Source organism: Dreissena polymorpha, chromosome 8, assembly GCF_020536995.1.
Source record: "Dreissena polymorpha isolate Duluth1 chromosome 8, UMN_Dpol_1.0, whole genome shotgun sequence".
In the NCBI taxonomy this organism is placed as follows: Eukaryota; Metazoa; Mollusca; class Bivalvia; order Myida; family Dreissenidae; genus Dreissena; species Dreissena polymorpha.
The window spans coordinates 14,301,182-14,322,040 of NC_068362.1; the positions used below are offsets into that span (position 1 = coordinate 14,301,182).

General features: G+C 34.6%; 1 protein-coding gene across 1 annotated transcript in view; it reads right to left on the bottom strand.

Moving 5' to 3' along the window:
* LOC127840336 (uncharacterized) overlaps positions 1 to 20,596 on the bottom strand; it is a 67,379-nt gene extending 46,783 nt beyond the window's left edge. Inside the window, exons 1-3 of the mRNA XM_052368743.1 lie at positions 20,066 to 20,596; positions 17,041 to 17,611; positions 16,470 to 16,628 (exon numbers count right to left, since the gene is read on the bottom strand). Coding sequence (XP_052224703.1) covers positions 16,470 to 16,628; positions 17,041 to 17,550 — 669 coding nt within the window. The 5' untranslated portion in view covers positions 17,551 to 17,611; positions 20,066 to 20,596. The remainder of the gene's footprint in view (positions 1 to 16,469; positions 16,629 to 17,040; positions 17,612 to 20,065) is intronic.
* Positions 20,597 to 20,859: the final 263 nt, after the last annotated feature.

The window sequence follows — 20,859 nt, forward strand, 5'->3', positions numbered from 1 at the left end:
TACATAAATAAGCCTCGTTCTGGGAAAACGGGGCTGAATGAATGTATCTTTAGTATTGTAGAGTAAAGTCGACACAGGCTAATCAGGGACGACACTATGTACTTTTATGAAAAAATAATGAAGTTTCTTCCAAAAGAAAATCCTGTCAAGAGGGAAAGTGTCATCCTTGATAATCCTGCACAGACTACCCTGAGACGACACTTTACGCACGTGCTTTAAGCCCCGTTTTCTTAAAGGGAAATTCATATGTGCTGTGTATTGTCGTGTATTGTTGAGGTGGTTGATTTACTGACTTCAGGATGGATACACGATTTGCTCTCATGATAATGTTTCTGGAGTTATTTGTGCATATAACTTATTATTAATACTTTGGTTCATTAGGTAGAGCATATTGAAATGAAAAATATAGAACAAGTATGCCATGCGATAAGGGCGTGAACATTGTAAGAGCTAATATATACATACGGTAAAGGTATATCATGCGATTTTTACTAATTAAATAAAATACACCGTGCATGTTTAAACTACTGTAGTTTTACAGTATGTTCAAGGTGAGTGCATTTTGTCTGTCAAAACATTACAATCGTGTTCGGGCATCTGTTATGATTCTGCGAGGGCACACACATTATTTTTTTTATTTTGTATTATCTCAGAATGCGAAAACCTGCTTCAATTTACAATTAACGTTTCCAAAACCAGGGCCGGTATTCACCAAACAATTCTTAGACTTAAGTCTAAGACTAAAGAATATTCTTTCAATTGATATATTCAATTAATGCTTGAATTTTGAGTAAAATTTGTTGTTAAACACCTCTATGTCTTGCATTCTTCATGTAGAACATTGTGGTATGACATAATAAGCAGTGGAGGCATCTATATATTCATATATGTATGCATTTCTCTTGGTTCCAAGTCGTTTCTTTATTTTTATGTCTAAGAATGGGTTGGTGACTACGGGCCCTGGACTCTCGTGTTGTTGTGTTGTTGTTTTTTCAAATTTTAATTTGCCACATTGAGCAAATACACCCGTCAAAAGATAAAATGTATTATTAAACAATACTAATTCTTAAAAATAATTAGTATAATTTCAGATCTGTGCAGCTTGGTGCCCAAAACCATCAAATTTATTCAAAATAGAGGCAAAATCGAAAATAAAAAATTGATTTGCTTTGATAGTGAAGCTGTGTTGCAGTAAAACAGATTTATCAATATCACGCCTTTTTTAGGTAAAAAACGACAACAAATTAACCTGATGAAGATTCAACTATAAATTCCTTTCCTTAAGTTTTCCTCAGTGAGAATTAATATAAAGTAATAAATACAATGAATGACATATTCAATAATAGTTAAATTTTTATTGCCCTTGTAGCACAGCGAAATTAATTCAAATATTATCATTATCGAATTTCCAATTCGAACAAGAAGTAATGTAAATCAAATAGATAATTTGATCATACATACAATTTCATTTAAGACAATTATAAGTCACATGTAATAAGTCATAGAATATTCATGCAAAAGCATTCAAAGCATAATACAAGCATTATACAATATGTTAATAACAATTCAAGCTGAAAACAAATATTAAATATGTGAATAAACAATTAATTTTATAATTGCAGAGCACTATACAAACATAGACACAAAGCAAGTTAATAAGCATTAACAAATTATCAATTCTTTTATCTCACAATGACCTATTATATAAAATGAGTTTCATTAAACTACTTTTATTTGGGAGGGTAAGACTGGGAAATTCATTTTTTTTTAACGCTGTGTGTTCCACGCTTACAAAAAACAAGTATGAACTATTTTTCTAAAACCCGTGCGCTCGAGTTAGCAATTCGACCAATCATAAAAAAGTTGAAAGTGAACATCGCTCAACCTTATTTTTAGAAAGGTATAGTGAGAACTTGTAAACAGAATTAACTTGCGTCATAAATTAAACATTTTAATTCAAGATTAAAATTAGCCTATTTCTTTCCTTTATTTTTCCTCAGTGAGAAATTATATAAAGTTGTAACTACAATGAATGACAAATTCAATAATAGTTAAATTTTTATTATCCTTGTAACACAACGAAATTAATTCAAATATTTTGAAAACCCCAAAGACACCAAGTACTGGTTCTAGGCCCAGGAAACGGACTCGAGAGCGTTTATATAAGCCAAAGGCTTTCGATGCAATCGAGCTAAAATAAATAGGTTTAAACTAAAATTCAAATATTATCATTATCGAATTTCCAATTCGAACAAGAAGTAATGTAAATCAAATAGATAATTTGATCATACATACAATTTCATTTTATAAGTCACATGTAATAATTCATAGAATATTCATGCAAAAGCCAACATAATGCCAAACACACACAAACAAACAATACAATAAAAGCAACACAATCAAACAATAGCACATAATAACTTAAAATAAGCGTGTCCATTCAATTACTGAAATAATATAAAGCGCGCAAACTAAAGCAGCAATGGCAGACAACCTATAGAACTGATCATATATAAACATCTAACAACAACATGCATTTTCTTACTTACTGTCTTTACATGACTGCACAATGAATCAGTCTATTCTGATTTCTGTGAAAAAAAAATTATTTACATATATACACTATTCAACACATGTTTTATAAATGTACAGATATGAATTCAGCAATTTCAACTTTATCTTCTAAAGACATATGCAGATATTTCTTATAAGCGTCTGAAGACCAGTCACCTAAAAGCTGAATTTTATCAGCGGATACATTTAATCTGAATGCAAAGGAAGCCATGCCCCTTCTTAAAGAGTGAGTAGAATAAGAATTTGGATCTACATCACATTTTGATAAAATTTCAAGAAGCTTTTTAAAATAAATGTTATATGTGACTGGTTTTCCTGACATCAATACAAAAAGAGGAGATCCAGGTCCAGCAGGAATTTTACTTATCATATCCTTAAAGCGGGTATATACGATCTTGTCAAATATTTATTTATTAATATAAAATGTGTAAAAATTTATTATACATATATTTCAATATGAACTAAAATAAAAGTTAAGAAGAACATGTGTCGAAAAATGCTAAATAAGCCAGATATTTAATTCTGAAATCGAAAAAGGCTGTACAGCCGAATTCGCCAGCATGTATATCATGCATGTACGATGTGAATCTAAATTTAGTTTAACGGTTCATTTGAAATTCCTGCAGCGATATCGATTCATACGACACACAAACACTAACTAAAAAGGCGAATGCATCGGTTATTGTAGGAAAATAATTACGAATTATCTTCGTCACAATCGGCTCAGGGCCATAATTTGTATTTGCTGTATTTTATGAAATTCGTCTTAAATGTATCATTTTTCGTGCATATTGTGTGTTATTATAACATATTTGTATCAATATTTTACAATTCAGCACATATAAAAATCGTATATACCCGCTTTAAATGCTGCCACAGGACACAATGGTGAATTTTTAACAACTACTAATGGACTGCTTAATACACGTTGTCCAAATTGTATAGTTTTAGTCCATTGCATTTTAACCAATAACTTATGCTGCTCAAAAGACACATCACCCCTCAATAAGAATTTAGGATCTTTAAGGTCTTGTTATTTTGTTGAGACTAAATTAGATTTTCGAGCAAATAAAAAAAGCAAAAAGAAACAAACACTAGAAAACTGACGAGTTTGTCAGAATTATCTAGTACCGCATACATTTTTATCAAAAGTTCTGGAGATATGGGCAAAGCTTGTTTAACTTGATGACATAGCTTTCTAGAAACGCCTTTAAAGGTTAGATACAGTATGAAATTATTTACTTTATCTAAAGAAAACCCAAATTCAATTTTTTAACGCTGTGTGTTACACGCTTACAAAAAAAAAACAGTATGAACTATTTTTCGAAAACCCGTGCGCTCGAGTAAGCAATTCGACCAATCATAAAAAGTTGAAAGTGAACATCGCTCTACCTTATTTTTAGAAAGGTATAGTGAGAACTTGTAAACAGAATTAACTTGCGTCATAAATTAAACATTTTAATTCAAGATTAAAATTAGCCCATTATATACAATTCATAAATACATAGTTGATAAACATGAGTGATATCTAAAACGGCTAAGCACGATTCTAGTCATTGTTAATTAAGACAAAACGTTGAATTATTCGCATTGTATAACAAACTTGGTTTCAAGTTTCCCAACTGATATTTGGAATCTCTGCACAGTAAAATTCTTCCGCGTCTGTAGTTCCTCTAGGATGGCAGTGTATTCCTCAATTGGGATGTTTTCGACAATTTTACACTCCAAAGAACAACACAATTTCAGATTTCTTCCAACTTTCTGAGTACATGTAGGCAGTGTGTCCACCAGTTCAAGAATTTTGGATGGAAGAAAACCATCAAAATATATATTTAAATACTTCAATGATTGAGGTAGCTCTATCTGTTTATATGTCTTCACATATGATGAAACTGTTTCCAATTGTGTGAGTGATGCTGATGACTTCGACAGCGACTCGTCAAGATCCATGCTCATCCAATAGCTCGTCATAATACTCAGACTCAGACTCTTGATATTCAGACCATGCAGAGCCTTCCACAAAGAGGGACTGCCATACTTTACTTCTATTCTAAGCGTTTCCAGCTTTGTGAGCGATGATAGTGACTGCGACAGAGACTCAACATGCTCCACGTACAGCAAACCACTCAGACTAAGACTCCTGTTATTCAGACCATGCAGAGCCTTCCACAGTCTGGGACTGTCATCTTCCACTGTAATACTAAGCGTTTCCAGTTGTTTTAGCGATGATAGTGACTGCGACAGCGATTCTTCATGATCCACTTTCAAACCTCCCTGCAAAAAACTCAGACTGAGACTCCTGATATTCAGACCATGCAGAGCCTTCCACAATCCGGAACTGTAATACAACACTTCAATACTAAGCTTTTCCAGCTGTGTGAGCGATGATAGTGCCTGCGACAGCGATTCTGCATGATCCACGTTCAAACCTCCCTGCATAATACTCAGACTGAGACTCCTGATATTCAGAACATGCAGAGCCTTCCACAGTCCGGGACTGTTATACAACACTTCAATACTAAGCGTTTCCAGCTGTTTGAGCGATGATAGTGACCGTGACAGCCATTTTTCATGATCCACGTTCAAATCTCCCTGCATAATACTCAGATTGAGACCCCTGATATTCAGACCAAACAGAGCCTTCCAAAAGCCGGGACTGATACACATTTTAATACTAAGCGTTTCCAGCTTTGTGAGCGATGATAGTTCCAGCGACAAAGACTCAACATGTCTCACGTACAACAAACCACTCAGACTGAGACTCCTGATATTCAGACCAAGCAGAGCCTTCCACAATCCGGGACTGTCATACTCCACTTCTATACTGAGCGTTTCAAGCTGTGTGAGCGATGATAGTAACTGCGACATCGATTCTTCATGATCCACGTTCAAACCTGCCCTCGTAGCACTCAGACTGAGACTCCTGATATTCAGACCATGCAGAGCCTTCCACAATCCGGAACTGTAATACAACACTTCAATACTAAGCTTTTCCAGCTGTGTGAGCGATGATAGTGACTGCGACAGCGATTCTTCATGATCCACGTTCAAACCTCCCTGCATAATACTCAGAGTGAGACTCCTGATATTCAGACCATGCAGAGCCTTCCATAGTACGGGACTGTCATACCCCACTACTATACTGAGCGTTTCAAGCTGTGTGAGCGATGATAGTGACTGCGACAGCGATTCTTCATGATCCACGTTCAAACCTTCCCCCCTAATACTCACACTCAGACTCTTTGCATTCAGACCATGCAGAGTCTTAAACAGATAGGGATTGTCATTTTCGGTTTTTACGATGGAGGAATTGTTTACATCTTTATGTATAAATGCACTTATTTCTCTTTTTTCTGCCTCAGCACATTTAATATAGATCGATTGCAGGTCAAACGTCAACGCGTGATCGAGAGTCAGCAGCGTGCAGAACAGACAGCGTAGACTGGTATAGGAACATGTGACATTGCTCATTTCAATGTATTTTATAGAAGGCAGTAATGGAGGAGTATCTGCACACTGGGATGGATCTGCACTTTTTAGAACAATCCCGACCAGATATTCTGCCGTTGACGTACTTGCAAATTCTGAAAAAATAACTGAATTCACAGAACAAGGTACTTAAAATACTTACATAATAAAAAAATGTAATGTGGTTACATTTGTTGACATTTGTTTAATTTGTTAAGAATTAATACATTTATATTAATGAATGTTCAGAACAAAACCCAATATATTTCAATGTCGTATTAACTTTGTATAGTTTGGTTTCATATATTTAATACAAATATCAATGTTATATTCGAATGTTTTAAATAGTATTGTAATTTATATTAGCACTTTAGTAAGATATATATTTATTGTGCATAACCTACTTGTCATGATATGCTTTCAATTATAAGTGTATAATCAAGTTATCCTATACACGTAATGCCTATGTATCATCGGATAAAAACTAAAGTATTTTAAAGGTTTTATCAGTTATTGCACGTATTTCATAATTGTCAAGCAACACCGATTCCGAAAATGAACAACACACATGAGCTCATTATTTTATTTACCAGTGTTTGGTAAAAAATTAGAATCGTTTGCTGATGTAAGGTAAAATGTGATGATAGGGACATTGTTTGCTCATGCAGATTATGTTTTAGTTATTGTTAATCGCTGCTAGTGTTGATAAGTATTCATGGTATTAATACTTTGACCTTGTCAGGGTCCGGATTTCGAACCATTTCCCTGCAAATAAGGTATTATTATATTATTCCCGTATTCTAATCATAGAATAAGACTGTATATGTACGGTATTCAAACAAAATATAAGAATGCCATGGGCCTTTAGGTGCTCACCTGGGAAGCGAGGGGCGAAACCACTAAAAATGACTTATAGACAGTTGATGTACAATAACGACCGCCCTGCCCTCTAGGACAGTGTTTTTCGAAGGCAAGATATCATTCGAACAAATATTCTTACAAAGTTTCATGCAGATATGATCTTAAAATGTGGACTTCTTTAGTGTTTACAATAGTTTTCTTAAATTTAACCTGGTGAACTAGTTTTTCACCTCAAATAACCCAGTTGGCAACTAAGTAAAGAACTCATTAGGAAACATGTTCTGACCAGATTTCATGACGATTGAACTCACACTACATGTATGACTACTAGAATGTTAACAAAGTAACATTATAGTCATATTTAAAAAAACGTCCCGCCTCTTGGAGCCATATTTTTCAAAGAACCAGACCAATTTCCGAATGTGGCGCAGAAACATTGAACACATTTTCTGATAAACTTATATAACGATTGGACGTAAAATATACTTCTAAAGTGTTTACAATGATTTACAGTAGCCATTTAAGGAAAACTGCCCCGCCCACAGGTGGTCATGATTTTCAATATGACCGGAAAATCATTATCATATCATTCTTTGAAGGCTGACAATATATCATAAGAACGAATGTTTTGACGAATAATTAAGTTAGGACTAAACATATGAATTCTAATGTGTGAAAAAGGTTTTACTTTAGTCATATGAATGATATTACCATGCCCTCTGGCGGCTATGTTTTCAACGCACCGGATCAATATTCGAGTCATCCGGGCTATCACTAGCACAAATGTTTTGACCAAATTTTCATGAAAACCAGAAACTAAATGCCACTTTCTGTGTCTTACTTTAGCCATAATAGGAAAATTACCCCGCCTGTTGTGGCCATGTTTTTCAACAGTCGGGAACCATTTTCAAACTCAGGTCAAGACATTATTAAAACAACTATTAATACCAAATTCCATAAATATTGGAGAATATATATAACTTGCATAGTGTAGAAAAAGCTTGTTACTTAAATGTGACCTAGTGCCCTTTTTGTTATACTAACGTGACAAGGTTTCGAACTTGGCCAACAAATCTGTCGGAAAAACATTCTGACCAAGTTTACAAAGATAGGAGAAAGGAATATATTTAAGACGGACGCTCAACGCACGACGCACAACGATGAGCAGAGAAATGATCACACAAGCTGCAAATGAATCAACTTATTTCAGACAACAAGTGTGAGCATTATTATTATTTTTTGGTAAAAAATGGCTGAGCAAGATTATTTCATAAAAACATTAATTCAAAGTTAAATTTCAACATTTAATCACTCTTTTAAACACGAGGTTCTTGAGCACTAAGGCAATCACTTGAGACATTAACAATACTAAATTATTCTGAGAAGGACTTAAGGAGAATAAAAGTTAGTTTATGAAACATAAATAGTTCATTCCTATGCGCATTATTATGTCAAACTTTTGATAATTGAAATCAATTCTCGACACAAATTACATATGCTTATATTATAACCTAAGATTAATTTATGGAGGATAAATTAGTTAGCTGGTAGCTGGTTACATATCCTGCAAAAAAAATTGTTTAAACAATGGTCAGTAAGCCACACGTGAATTAATTATTGATAAAATTGAGAAATTCCAATTAGAGTTAATTATATACAAAATGTATATTGGAGGAGAGTTCAAATAATATTAATCTTAAAAAGTTCTTCATGTTTTACTTGGTTTAAAACAATGTTATTTTTTTAATACATATACGTATCTGAAGTAATTGCAATATTTAAAAAGATTAATTCAACATCATTAAACAGCTGGGTTGTAATCCATCTCAAGCTATCAGCATAATACCACACAACATCACAGCGATTTTTGTCCGAATTTTGAAAACTACCAGTACCATACTATTCGCAAAAAATAGCGCGAAAACTCCTGAAAATGGGAAAAATCCTGTTTTGAAATCTTAAGATAGGGAATTTCTGGTCTTTTTAATTGCTTGGTATAAATAACACAAACCAATTCAATACTTTTTTACAAGTAATGACTACCGAATGCGCTTATGGAAATACCCTAGTAAACCCTTTATAACGATACTTTCTATTTCACGTGTGCAGGCACGGATTGAGAACACAGAAGTAAAGAGAGGTATTTATTCTATATACAGTTTATATTGTATGATTTAAAGTTTAATATTAATATTTTTTCTAATGAACACGGCAGCAATACTTGCGGGCATTAATAATCGTTAACATGTATATGTTTGTTGCAATAACACATGTTTATTTCGGATTTTCGGGATGCGATGCAATACTTGATTAAGATTCGGGAATGTACTCATAATTCATCGTTATACAAATTTAAAAGCGAATATTGAATTTATCAAGGGCATTTAAAATACTAATGACAAATACATTCTCGTTTAAAATATAGATATTTTAATGGGTGACCGTAAATCATCGTTCAATCTAGGGCACTTTCGATTTCGCTTTGGTTTACAAACAGCTTATCAAGATAAACAACAAATGTTCGCAACCATCATCATCATCAGCAGCAGCATCAGCAGCAACATCATCATAATGATCATCATCATCATCGTTATCATCATCATCATAATCATCATCATAATCAGAATCATCACCACCACCACCATCATCATCATCATCATCATCATCTCATAAAACTACATCAATATATAACTCAATCTTTTGCACGACGGTTACATTACATTCACCACTGTGTTGGGCTCAGAACGGACTATTGTTATGAAAGCGTCTCATTTATGTCATGATCATTCCAAGCGTTCATCATTGAGGTTACAGAATACTAAACATTCTCTTGCACGACGGTTACATTGCATTCACTGCATTAAAGAAAACCATCTCATACCATAATATCTTATATCAGTCTTAATTCATTATTATAAAATTGATATGTTTTTTTATGTTAAGAAACCAACATACATACACACGTCAAAGCAATTCCTAACGTCACTCAAAAAAAATATGTTCAATTGTTTACATTTGTGAAGTGCGTGGAATGATTCCATCTGCGTAAATTGGTAATAAATTAGTTCCAAAGAGTTGCATTAAAACTCGCAAGTTTTTGCACGATTTATCGCACATTTAAAAGTCATATTTCTTAATTTAATGCATGCGATCTTAATTATCCAATCAAATATACATGTACGTTGAATGCGTTTGTTCGGTTTTATCTATTTTATAGACAAAATGGAGGGCTGAGCCTTTCGCAGAGTTGTATGTGAGAGCAAGGAACGACAACTCTGCGTGAAGATTGTATATAACTATCTGATTCAGTACTTCTGTAATGGTAGACATCATCCTCAGAAAGAAGAAACATCAATCCGTGTTACAAGACTGCATGTAGAAAAATTAAAAGCTACACTAATATATCTCGTGACAGTCATAAAATGTGACTTGAAGAGAGTTAACTAGGTTTCCATATAGCTATAAAAGGAAAACTGCCCCGACCGCTGTCGGCTTTGTTTTTCAACAGACTAGAACTATTTTCGAACACCGATGATTGGACCATGCATGTGTCTTCCCCCCGGGCGGCCCTAACAGACGGCCACCATTTACGGGCTCGGGCCGGATATCATAATAACTGATGTCATGACCAAGTTTCATGAGGATTGGACTTCAAATATTACATTCAAAGTGGTAATATGGTTTTACTATTAGGACATTGCCCTTCCAATGGGCGGCAATGTTTTTCAACGAACCGTAGTCATTCAAGATTTTAACAGTAAGTGTGTTGCTGCCGTGATAGCACCAAACTGATGAATATCATCAACGTCACAGGAATATGGTATTCTGATTTGTTTGAAATAATAGATATACGTTTTTAACTTTTTTACTTTTTTACTATCATGTGAACTGTCTATTAAAGTGCTTTTGTTTATGTTAAATCCTGCATGTGTTTATCAGAATATGATTAATATAAACATGCCAGTAAACTCAAACACAACGCCACAACTAGGAAACTATTTGATAAAAACAATATCATATTTATAATTACCACTAAGCAAAATGCCTTTTCCATCTAGTTTCAATGATTGCAGCTTGTTGCACGATGACAGGTCAAACTCAATTTGAGACGCAGACTCGCCTCTTGTTCGTGAACTCTCTCTGTTACAATATATCTTCATGGACAGGACATCGGACTTGTTATTTGTCCATATGCTGTGCAGGTCTCGCATGTCGTTATCAAAGTCTAAATGGTACACACTGAGTTTGAGTAAAATATCCTTTTGCTGATTGGCAACAGCTTCTCTGTATCCTGCTAGTATGATGTTCTCTAGCTCAGAGCGAATCATTGGTTGCAAACAATCAACATCGTGTTCATCCATCATGCCAGAAAGCTTATTCGCAGCCGACATGTTCAGTCCGCAGAGGAAGATGAAGACCTGGGATATGTCAAGATATGCATCCTTGTGACGGCTGAGGTATCCGGAAATGACGTCAACAATCACATTGGTATTGCATGCAATATGATAAGCAGCCAGGAATTCCTGAATGCTCTTATGAATAAATGAAAATGATGAAGATGATCTTAATGCAGATTCCTTGCGTGTCGCTGATAAAATTCCGGACTTACGTGCAAAGTTCTCTTGATCAAGTTGACCTAAATTGAATTTCTTTAGTTCAGTAATGGTGAATACCAGAGATTGTGTATCTGAAAACAACAAATAAAATGCCGCTTCAGCAAGTCTATTCAAGTGTTCAATATTGGGTTGTATATATTGGGTCTCTGTGAAACATCGATAAGGCGGCTCTTGAAATTCACTCGTTTCAATATTCGCCTTCTTGAAAAGACATTCCAGCAAGAGGCTGTATTTTTCACAAAGAGAGCCTTTCAGTTCAGTTCCTTTGGTCCACGAGTGTACAATCAAACACAACATCATTGGGGAGTACAAGTGCTCTATCAAGCCAAATTTACGTACATACGATTCAAACTCAGATTGTTTTTCGTCTAAATCTTGTCTACCCTTAAAATCTTTCCTACAACCCAGGATTTTTCTGCTCGCCTCAAACACTTCGTAAACTCCATCAAGTTGCAGCAGTTTGCAAATCTGCGAGTCAAGTATTTTCGCTTCTGTCATCTTCCAAGGTCGAGTAGTTATCAACAAAACGCAATTACTATGTACGTCTGCCAGTGTTGGCAGGTTGTGATGATCTCTAGTACCGGTCCATTCATCTAGACCATCCAGTAATACCAAGCAACGTTCACGTTTCATGATCTCATTTAGTAGTCTGTATGCCTTTCCGCGATCTTCTCCAGATGAGTATATACTGTCCACTATCTGTGTATTTATCATTTTTTCGATTTCAAACTGACCAACTGATTCCCTTAATGTTACATGGAAGACATATGTAAAGTCTTTCAGAGACGTTAAATCGTCAAAGACATTAGAGTATCTCATCTGTGTATAAGAGCTGAATCTAGTGGTGTTGTCGTCAATTGGCAGCGTCGTCTCGGCTGTTTGGTCTAATGTTATAGCACACCAGTCCGTTACTAATTTTGCAAGAAACGTAGATTTCCCATAACCTGCTTCCCCTTGAATAAATATTTGTTGGTTCGGTTCGGTGTCCGATAAGAAAATATTTTTGTATTTCATAATTTGTTCACCAGTTTTCTTAAAATACCCTCTTTCCTTAGCCATAAGTTGTATATTCAGCGGCATATAAATATCAAGTAACTTTTCCTCAACCCAGTCATCCAATGGGAAGATATTTACATGACCGAAACGTTTCCTGTAATACTTTGGCAAAGCTCCAAGCATCTCTGAAATCATGAAATGGAAAATACTCAATATTGGCTAAGGATCACTTTTTATTTTCACATTATCTTCAATTTAATATAACGTTCATTTTAAATTGTAATTTTGCAGGTGTTGATATTAGAATGACTGTTTTTGATTTTATTTTAATGTATTGATTTATCATTGATGATTGACGCTGGCTGAATCTAGCTATGGGTGAACTTCAAATTACACATACCATAAAAAGTGATCCTTAGAACATTTTGAATAATATATTTGGCATACATTAAAACAAAAGACTCTTCCGAAGTATATTTAGCATAATTCAATACTTATTTCATGTTCGTACAAATATACCACATTTTATTATTCCATGATTGCAATCACATGTGTGAAGTGCCATATAATACCTGTAGTAGAAACAATGCTATGGAAAAGTTCCACGTTAACTGTTACCAGAACATTATGAGGACGCCGACGCAAACATAAGGATGAGTAGTATACATGTACTTTTGACTATTTGGTGAATAACCGAGTTAAAAAACGGCTCTTTTTATATCGAAGTCGTAATGATCCGTATACATTTTGAAAATTAATGAAAAAATTATTTTCTTTAGCCCAAAACTCATATACTCTACCATAAAGGCGACCAGAGACAGTAGTAGTAGCTAACTACTAAGTTATCTTGAATATTTTCATGATCTGGGTTGATTCCATATTTTTACTCCCTGCAGAGCCTGTGCACAGCATTTGATTATCTGTATCTCAATCATCCAAAGTTGACCATGACAACAAGGTCAGATTTTTACCAGATGCAGCTCGGAATATTCAATGAATAGACATGCTAAAATCTGAGTCGGATGTGTTTAAAATATTGTCTATACTAATGTATATTAATTTACTAACAATTAAATTAGTGGCCAAATACTAATTATCATAATCGCAGTCTATTACCAAGTGTTTATACTGATACATGTAATTGGACACGTCTTCATGAATAAGCGATTTTTAACTTCACTGACATATTCTGCAATCAGTAAGTTATACCATTATACATGAGTGGATTTATATGTTTTTTTGGGCCATATGATCATTGGAATCACATCAGTGTTATAATGTTAATACTGTTATCAGGGCGTTTTTCTTTGATTTTGGGGAAAGGCATGGCCTTCAATGTTGGGGGAACAATTATATACAAAACTGAAATACGGAAAGGCACTTCGAAAAGTAAGCTTGACATGTGGGAATATTGCATCATTTTAAATATATTCTATTTAGAGACAAAAGAAAAGAAAAAAGCCCTGGTTATATTTTACTTTTATCAAATCTATGCGTATACTTGTGTTTTTTGTATGTTTAGCAAATCATTAGTTTAGTTTTTAACATCAACATGTGTATGAATATATTTAATTGATCAAGAGAATTCGATTTGTTTGAAACCCACAGTTGAATAAAGTTAAATTCTTGATGTTTCGAAATTGAATAATGAAATGATCAAACGTTTGGTATACCTTTACAGGACTGTTTATACGTTGTTTCAGTGAAAGTAGTATTTCCAAACTGTTCTTGGATGTCCTTAATGCATTTTTCTGCTTGTTCATCTAAGCACTGGTTGTGTCTATTGGCGTGTTCATCTATGCCCTGTTTGTGTCTTTCAGCGTGTTCATCCATGTTCTGTTTGTGTCTTTCAGCGTGTTCATCCATGCCTTGTTTGTGTCTATCAGCGTGTTCATCCATGCCCTGTTTGTGTCTATCGGCGTGTTCATCCATGCCCTGTTTGTGTCTTCCGGTGTGATCATCTATGCCTTGTTTTTTACTGTCGACGTGTTCAACGATATCCTGTTTATGTTTATCTGCCTGTTTTGCGAGCTCTTTCTTACAATTGCTCATAAAATCTCTAATGTTATCAATACACAATGCTGTGTTTACTCTAAGGTCATTCACTGATGCATCAACAACGTCTTTTGCAATACCTTTCAAGTGTTGTTCCAAAGTTGTTCCAACAGCATCCAGGAAACACATCATCTCTGTTGTAGTCAATAGTAATGTGTCTTTTTCCAACTGTTGCATCAAATAAAAACAGTTATATTTACTCACAAAAACAACTAAATTTCTAATCAATGAGATGTTTTCCTGATAGTAAAAGGAAAAAACAAATTAGTGAAATGGATGTGTATTTCAGTGCACTTAAGTTTCTCATTAGATACATTACTTGGCACAGACAGCCAATGGGTATGTTCTTTACTTAATATTGAAGGCAATGATAACTCATAAAGTGTGATGTAGTTCCATATTAAATTATTTAATTGATTACGACAGCCAATCATAAATAATTGTGTGGTTTATTTCCCAATTAAATACTTAACTTGATATAGAAGCCAATGATACAATACTAATTTTCATGAATTTATTTGAGTATATATACTTCAAGGTGGTATTCTCATCTTGAATTGAGTTTCAATAAAGTTAACATTTGTGTAACCTCTAGATGGACTTTCATTTAAGAAAAATCAATAACACAAGGATTTTATTTTACGCGTATATCGTCTTGCAGGTTGCCAGGTGTCAACCATTATTGACCATGCATAAGATCGAATTCGACGGGGCTTCAATTCCCAACTTCCAGGTGTGTTTATGTAATATCATCTACTTGAGTTATTTAATTCATCCAAAATACCGGTAATAATAACAGGCGTTACATCGCCAAATCCATCAGAACACTGTTTAAAAAATATAATTGCACTGTTTTAAGAACGTACAATGTTTGCAATTTAAATTGAGCGGAATCGGTAACAGAGATTTCAAGTGACTTCACGTTTGTAATATACTGAAAATCGTTCATCACCTGTTAGCTATATGCTTCAACTGTTAGAGACCATTTTAAACTCGGCTGACATATCATAAGAACAACCTTCCAGGGAAGGTTTCATGTTTCACGATGATTTAGCAAAAAGTAAGACTTTTTTGCAAGATTTAGTTAGTTCAATCCTATTTATTTTAGGTCGATTTCATCGAAAGCCTCAAGCTTATTGAAACGCTCTCGAGTCCGTTTCCTGGGCCTGTAACCAGTACTTGGTGTCTTATGTTGTCTAATGAACGCGCCCACAGTGGGGATCAAACTCATGACCCCCTGTCGCTAAGCGGACACCATATTCATTACACCACGGCAATATTTATTGTGCTATTATAGCAAATTGTCCGATCGACAACCATACCTTTTGATCTACCATACTATGTATCAAACTTGGCCGGGATATTACAAGATTAAATATGTTTGCAACATTTTTTTTAAGATTCGGTAAACGGTGTTACTACCAGATTGTTAACTCTGTGTCATAGTGAGCACAGTTTATAATAGAATGTTATAAAACAGTCCCACCCATTAGCAGCCATGTTTTTCAGAAGAGTATAATTACTTGTAATGCCGAGATATCACGAGAATAAATATCGTAGCAAGTTTTTTTTATGACATATAAATTCTGTATAATGCCCCAACAAGCTCGCTTTTCAAACCCGCCCTTACAATTCAGTCAAATTTTCAAAAATTTGGTCACTCAATGTGGCGACTTATGATAACAATGTAAGTGCTGACGACGCACAACAATGGCAGACAAAAGTGACCACAAAAACTCTCCATGAATTATAAGCTCAAAACGTTATCGTGATGGTGCTTTATCTGTTTCATATGAGTATCTAATGGTGAAAAGACATGACACAATATGTTATGCTATTATTCGTTTACAATAAGCAAGGAAAGGCGTTAAATGACAAGACATAACGCTAATACACTACCTGGGCTAATTTCACCACAGCATTTTTGGCAACGTTATCTTGACTGAGATAGCTTGAATCTTTCAGCAGGTTGTTCAATGTTGTGAAATAGTCTTGGAGATCGACATCAGTGACTTTCATTATTGAAGAGTGCCGCACAGCTTTATGGACTTCACGAGCCTAGTATGGAAACACAGTATCTATAGATATTATGTATTTTGCAAATGTGACAGCTATCCCATTATGAAAACATGCACATCAATTATTGTGTAAGCATTTATATATCAATATTATGTGTAATGCAAAACAAACACGTCCTGTTTAAACTTCAAATATAGCTCCGCAAAAATGTCAGCATTTTTATTTTAAAGAAAACATTTGTAGTAACCTCAGAAAAGATAAGTTATGTACAACGTTAACAGTAGACAATTTTAGTGCAATGCTTGTTTGAAGTGTTAGATCCTTTAAACGTTATATATGTCAATTTCACATTATTTAAAATTCATGTATACGTATAACTCCTGAAATACTTATATTTAAATTATTTGGTAAAAAATACACTACTTTTGACAGAAGGCACTGGAGTTTTTACCTTATACAGGAGGCATGCAGGATTGTTGTGGGTTGGCTTTCCCTTTGTTATTGGAAAAGAAAACTTGCTATCAAAGCGTTTGCAGTTCAGCATAAAACTGACGACTCCGTTGAAGTCTGTTTCTTGAATCGATATCTTGTCAGCATATCCATCTGTTTGGATGTAACATTTCGCTATTTCCCAATGACTCGTTTGCCATAATGTCGCAGATGTATTATTCCAAGAACATTTTTTGTACCGATGTTCCTTGATTATTTCCTGGCAAACTTTATTACAAATCTTGAATGGACACTGTTGGTTTCGCAACAAATTTGCTGTGTTACAGCTGTTGCAAGTATATGATTGTGACTGGAGAGTAGATGTTACATTGTTGTATATGTGCTGGTGAAAATTACGAGCCTCGTTGTCAGCTAAGTGCTCCAAGCCAGACTTCGCAATGTCTATTGCTAGCCACGCCTTCAGCCAGTTCAACCGTTCCTTCTCCTTAAACACATCAGCTAAACTTGCCATGATGCTAACATCAACAAACTTGTCTTCATAGAGTCAACTTTTCAGCCATGTTCAGTGTTACCTAGTAAACATAATTACAACATGATTAACCACAATAAGAATTATTCATAACATATGGGTGATAAGCCCGCTCTACAATTAGAATACGTCCTCTGAAAGCTCAGATGGAAGGAGCACGATAATTAGCATAAGAGTTGTGTAGGCTACACAATAAGCATACGTTCTATGAAAGCTGAGATCAAATGATCACTCTTATAAACGTATCGTCGGCAGGCTGCATAGAAGGAGCACATTAATGTATGTAACACTGGAAGATTCCACAATAAGCATACATCAATGAAAGGGAAAACGAATAAACATAATGCTGGCAGGCTAAACAATGCATGTAATCATACATCCTATGAATGTTCAGGCGGAAGGAGCACACTCATTAACATAAACCTGGCAGGCGACACAATAAGCATACAATCTTTGAAATCTCAGATAGAAGGGGCATACTTATTTACATAAAGCTGGTTGCACACCACAATAAGCATAAAAAGGTTTCAATAGACCACGATTCTTTCATTTTGATAAAGAAGATCGAAATTGATTTTTTTTACTTGAGCAAATATCAGTTCTTGCATATATTTACCCCAATAAAATCATGTCCAAAGAGTGTAAAATCCGATCTAAACACCCAGTTATCGTTATGATGGTATTCAGTATTGTTATTAGTATTTTAAGTACTTTTAACACAGGTGGTACGCGTTTTCGTATGATATTAATTAGTAAAAGCACCATTTTCAATGAAAACTAATTTAATAATTGCATATTATGTAATTTCATATGATGTATTTCTAAACAAGTATATCTTCTTTAAATAAAGATTTTATTATTAGTATTATTATTATATAATTGTAACGAAATAATCACTCTCAAATATATGTATAACAGTGTATTCAACTGAAAATAACTTGGCAACAGGGTGCATCGCTTTGAACAGACATTACTTCAGCAATTGTGCAGCGATGTCAATGCACTTGGTCTTATTAAACGTAGAAATGAATGTCTTTCAATGTTCGACACTAACTATGCTGAGTAAGGAGTTCTTTGGCTCGCTTTCCCTGAATTTTTTGAGTCCGACCATTCTTCAGGAAGTAAAAAATAAGACACGGTTTATACCGTATTTTTCGGCTTATGACACATCTTAACCCTTTGCATGCTGGGAAATTTGTCGTCTGCTAAAATGTCGTCTGCAGAATTTCTAAAATTAGCATTTTCTTCTATTTTTTTCAAAGAATATTATCAGAATAGCAAACAGTTTGGATCCTGATGAGACGCCACGTTCTGTGGCGTCTCATCTGGATTCAAACTGTTTGCAAAGGTCTTTAAAATTTGGTTCCCGCACTTAAAGGGTTAACCATAAATTGTTAAATCCTTTTTCTCGTTTGGTTTCAGATTGAAGTTCAACGTGACTGCTGTTCAATCTTTGTTGTCATTTGTTCCACAGATTGCAAAATTATTTTTCACATGCCAGTCATATTTAAGCTAATTATTGTAATTAAAAAATATAATGTTTTATAATGCATTGATATATGCTTGCTTGTTGAGATTCGGGATTTGTTGTAACAGCCCATTGCTTTATATGTGTTCCCTATATTAGTTACCATAATATATAACAGCCAACTAACCGCCGCAAAGCCCTTAAAATAATTGATTGATAGTGATATGGAGTTATTATTAGAGTCCAGATTGAAGGAGCACAATATTTAACATAAGGTAGTGTAGGCCACAGAATACGCCCGTCAAATGATGGTAAACAAATGCGCCAAATGATTTTAGAGACTCACAATAAATGACAAAGTTATGGCCCGGACAAGCTGAGTAATGGGCATTTTGACCTTTGAACTCCAAGTGTGACCTTGACCTTGGAGATAGCGACGTACTTCTTTCGCATGACACACCGTCCCATGATGGTGATCAAATGTACCAAGTCAATTTCAAATCTAACGATACATTGCATAGTTATGGTCCGGACAAACCTTCGGTTTAAAACGCACTAAGTGACCCGTGACATAGTTTTTGACCCGACATAAACCATATTCAATATTGACCTAGACATTATCTAGATACAACTTCTGACCAAGTTTGGTGAAGATCGGATAAAATTTTCGGGACCGAAAGACCGACCGACCGACAAAGTGACTCCTATATAGCCCATATTACCAATGGAAATTGGGGTATAACAATAATCATACACCCTATGAATATTCAGACGAAAGGAACACACTTATTAATATAACCCTGGCCTGCTATTTGCAAGTAGTTTGATATGGATTGTTGTCATTTTAATACATATTTCTATTTGTATAGGCAAATCATTAATATTAGTCATCATAGTTTTGTTTTCAAATTTCATGTTTACCAAAAATTTACTTTAAAATGATTGATCTAAATAATGCTGTATTGAATGGTCGATCTATCACAAGAAAGATTTTGAAAGAAAAAAAATACAAAAATATGTCTCAATTACCTGTGAATGAGGAAAGCACAATTATTGCAGCAAAGCTGACAGTGGTCATAACAAAAAAGTCTAGACGTTTGTCTTCATGGAGGTCACATTCCTGAAGAAAATCATCCACTTCCTTTGGCACTGGCCATATACTGGTGTCCCTCCTTCCATATGTGACATGTGCAGGCTAAAACATTTTGCACAGTTATCGCAGTAAAACTCTATGGTCAATTGTGTGCCTAGACAAGACGAACAACACAAGTCTATAAATGAATCAGAGCCTTTAGCCAAAGTTGCTGAGAAAACGTAGCCATCTTGATCACCTTTTATAAATATTCAGTAGAAAGCTATATTCCTTAAATTACACCCACCATCTGATGGCTAAAATCAACTGGTATAATACTTTGGACCGTACTGTTTACAGATAAACATTTTAGATACCGGTACTTGACCTCATGTGACAGTACGCGTTATCAAATCAGGTGAGGTGCATGTTATCATACAACATTAAAGTCTGTAATCACATCAGCGCTTTAAGGCACAGTCCGCTTAGAAAAGATGCAACATTTAATAGTATTTTGAAATCTAAGACTTTCTGTGATATATAATGTTAGACACAGCCTATATTCACACTGCAGTTAGCGGGGTTTAACTGTGTTAGCAATGTGGAATATAAAACCATGTCATGTCCATGAAACCTCTATTGGAAATGTTTTTCAATGCAAAATAATGTAAATAAAAAATGCAAAATATATTATATTGTGCGTCTAAAAGGGACTTGTGTACAATAAGGCGGTCCTGAGTTATTTGAACGT